Source organism: Zosterops lateralis (assembly GCF_965231275.1).
Source record: "Zosterops lateralis genome assembly, chromosome: 9".
NCBI classification, from domain to species: domain Eukaryota; kingdom Metazoa; phylum Chordata; class Aves; order Passeriformes; family Zosteropidae; genus Zosterops; species Zosterops lateralis.
In genome coordinates, this window is record NC_139769.1 from 30249081 (window position 1) to 30252633 (window position 3553).

Consider the following 3553-nt stretch of genomic DNA (forward strand, 5'->3'; position numbering starts at 1 on the left):
GGTGGTAAGCGTGGCCAGAGTTAAAAGCCCAAAATATCCCTTAATGACGAGCATCCTGTGGGTGCAAGTCAGCCACAGCTTCTCAGCTGAGAGGAGAAAAGCTGCTTTTTGGCATTACAGGAGTGAGCTGCTTCAGCCAGTTTCCCCTGAGGCTCTGGCCTGGCCCAAGCAGGGAAGTTCGTTAGCCTAAAGCCCAGGAAACTCTCCAAGGCCTGGAGGATCTCCTTAGTTGCCTGTAGCACCTGGGCCTGCAGGAGTGCACAGCCATGAGTGGGTCAGTCCAGGTTTGGGTGCCTGCAAAGCAGGAACAGTCCAGAGCATTGTGAGGATTTTCAAAGAGGAGTTCAGTGCTGATAACTTGGTCTGGACCCTTCCCTGTGTTTCTATGAAATCTGATGTAACATTCTTATGCCTATCACTTAAATACATAAATACTTTTAACAAAAGACTTCACAGGCAGCAGTGACACACTGAAATGTTGATGGAGTTCATTGGGAGACTTGTAGTCAACTCGCCCTTAAAATCTGCCTCACTTCAACCAGAAATCCCCCAGCTGCTGGCTGTGTTGAGGTCAGGGGCTGCCTGCAGCATGGGCAGGACTTGTCTCCAGGAGCCTCAAGCTGCAAGGAGAGCAGGGATGAGCAGCCCAGTGTCACTGAGAGCAGTCTGACTTCCGCAGGAGCCAGGCAGGTGTGCACAGGTGTCTCATGGAGGAGTGCCTTTGGCACATACCTGTAGACAAAGTCAAGGGCAGTCATGAGAACCATCTGAGTCCTCCCTGAGGAAAGGATGCACAGATCTACAGCTTCCACTTGGTCCAGTAGAGAGAAGTCACCAAATTAGAAGTCTTCATGTTTGCCCAACTTTTTATGTGCCTGGTTCACTTTCAAGTCAAGCTAGTGAGTGTGTGCTTGAAGGAGATTTTCCTCTGAGACTTTAGAACTCAAGATATAAATGTCCCACCAGATATTCCTTGGGGTCAGGCTTCAGTGGTCTGTGGACAGCTGGAACAGCCAGTGGAGCTCTGCTTTCAAAGGCTGCTCCCCAAAACTCCACAGTCAGTGCAGGGCCTGTGCTCCTGCTGTCCAGTGCAGCCCTGTCAGCTCATTTCCAAATACCACCTTCTCTCACAGCCTTTACCTCTCAGACAGCCTTTATCTGGCTTACTCCAAAGGCATTCCCTTGCTGCCTATTCCCTGTTTTCCATCTTACCAGGCAGATTTGTGCTCCTCCTGCTCCATGTGGCTTCAAGACACTTGAGGTAACTTCCTAACTCACCAACTTTTATTTGAGAAAAAGTACAACACATTTCTACTATACACAGATACTGTCAAGTAAAGAGAGAAACCCAGGGTTTCTCTGAATATGAGCTAAGCTTGGGTGACTTTCTTTGGCTTTCATTTCTGTTCTTCTCAAGAACTCCATGCATCCCTTTCCCCAGTGTTGGAAAGATCCATCCTGGGTAGCAGATCAGCTGCAAAGAGCTCCAAAGAGGCAAACCCTGCATGCACTACACAAAGCCTGTCTGCACTGTGGTTTATCTGCACTCCCACTGAGGCTCTCCACAGCCCCAGGGAATGATTCTAGAGCAGTCTGCCTGTAAAAGTACAAAACCTACAGGTCAGTGGGGAAGGTTGTACTTTCCACGCCGCTTTTCATACACCAGCTCCTCCAGCTAGCACTTGTTGTTACTTATCAACACCAGGCTAAAGGACAGATCCCGGATGCTGGCGTTGGAGTTGGTCCACAGAGTGATGCTGTCCTGCTGGAACAAGTACAGCACCGTGGTGAGGTTCACTGTCCTGTCACTGCTCTGAACAATCTGCTCCCACAGGGCGCTGCTCGTCTCATGTGTCCCCCGCAGGGTCAGCTTCAGCCAGTTCTCCTCTTCCAGGTAGATGGAACTCTTCAGGGACACGAGGTAGAGGCCGTCACAGGGGATCACGATGGAACCATTTCTGATCTGGATGGGGCCCAGCTCAGCAGTGAGATTCATGGCTACTCCTTTGATGCTTCTGCCTGGAATGGAAGGAAGCAAAGGTGATCCCGTGATGGCAAAGGGCTTCTAGGAAATGGGTTGTTTTACACCACCCGACTGCAGGGAAGATTGAAAAATATAAAAAACGGGGGAGTAAACTACAGAACAGGGCAGACTAGAGCTAGAATATCATCTACTCTAGCCAGACATCATCTATTGTGAGAATTTACAGATTCCCACTGTTGACTAAGCTATGTCTTCTGGCACATGGATTATTCATCCAAATTTTTATTTATGCACTGTCTACTTACTCTGTGCCTTACAATACAGAAAAATACAGTAAGTAAAGCATCACTGTGAGTTTAGAAAGCACAGGTTCATAGAAAGAACAGGAAAATTAAGACAGTAAATAAGATGAGGAAAAAGCATCCAGAGCTATAAGACAAAAAGTGCTTTCTGTGGAGATGCTGGTGACATCAGCCCTCATCTTAGGTTTGTTTTTGGGTTTTTTTTCCCAGAAGACAAAATGAAAAAGCAGCAAAGAGACAGAAGCAGAAGGAACTAATTAATAGAGAGCAGAATAAGGAGAAATTAAACCAGAACTTGGCATGAAAGGTTTTCTCATGGAACAAAGAGTAACAGTTCCCAGGGCTAGGCTGGCCATGTTTCTCTCCTGTGCCCCTGGGTTTTCAGCACACCAGCTGAAACCCCTGGGAGCAGGGCACCCAGAAGTTCTCCAGGCTCCAGTTCTCCCTCTGGGCTGGGGCCAAATCTCTCAAGCTTTTCCTCTGAAGGATATAAGTTTCTATTAGATTAGACTTCCTGCTGCCTCACACTTTTAACTGAAAGTAAAACTACAATAATGTTTTCAGCATTATTTAAAAACATTTAGTAATTGGTTTTATCTTTGAGGTTTGACATTGGACAAACATCCATTGTAGCTGGCACAAAGAGCAGCACATCTGGTGTGGTGTGTGCTCTCACCCACTCCTCCTGAGGAAATCATTTACATTTTTCATAAATCAGGAAACCATTGATTTGTTTCAGAAAAAAACAAGAGTGTGGCACGTGCGTTTAATATATTCTCAAAAATGCCTTTCTTGTTTATTCACAGAGTGAAAGATTGTTTTAGTAGATAGATGAGGACTGCAGAAATCCACGCAGATTTTCAGGTTTTTTGTTCTGCTCTAGGAAAACCCAATTGTTTCATTTTGGCCCCTTGCAGCACTAGGGCAGGCTTGGCCCCTCTCCCCTGACAGCTCTCCTGGTACCTGTCCTCCATCAGAAGAAACAGCCATCACTGTGGCACCAAGCATATAGAGCCATTTAGGTATTTTAGGGGCCACAGGATGCCATGGAGGTTCCTGGGGACTGTGGCAGAGTGGGGAGCCCTCCCATTGTGCAAGGGGGATGTGGCACAGTGGTGGCTGCTACTCTGGAGGATCATCAAGGGGCCGGGGCCAGGGTCCTCCCGCCCCAACACTCACCTGTGTACCGGATGTGGGTCCATGGAACTTTGTTACTCTGGCTCTGGAAAACAAAACAGATAAATCCTCGTTAAAGCACCGGGCTGGC

The 3553-nt window shown here is 47.6% G+C and overlaps 1 protein-coding gene across 1 annotated transcript; it reads right to left on the reverse strand.

Annotated features, from left to right (window-relative positions):
• Nucleotides 1-238: 238 nt before the first annotated feature.
• On the reverse strand, nucleotides 239-3553 carry LOC310912812 (uncharacterized protein). Its single transcript, XM_083867685.1, has 2 exons — nucleotides 3466-3553; nucleotides 239-2019 (listed from the first exon to the last, which is right to left on the reverse strand). The coding sequence occupies exon 2, from the start codon at nucleotides 1994-1996 to the stop codon at nucleotides 1676-1678; it is 321 nt and encodes a 106-aa protein (XP_083723811.1). The 5' UTR covers nucleotides 1997-2019; nucleotides 3466-3553; the 3' UTR covers nucleotides 239-1675.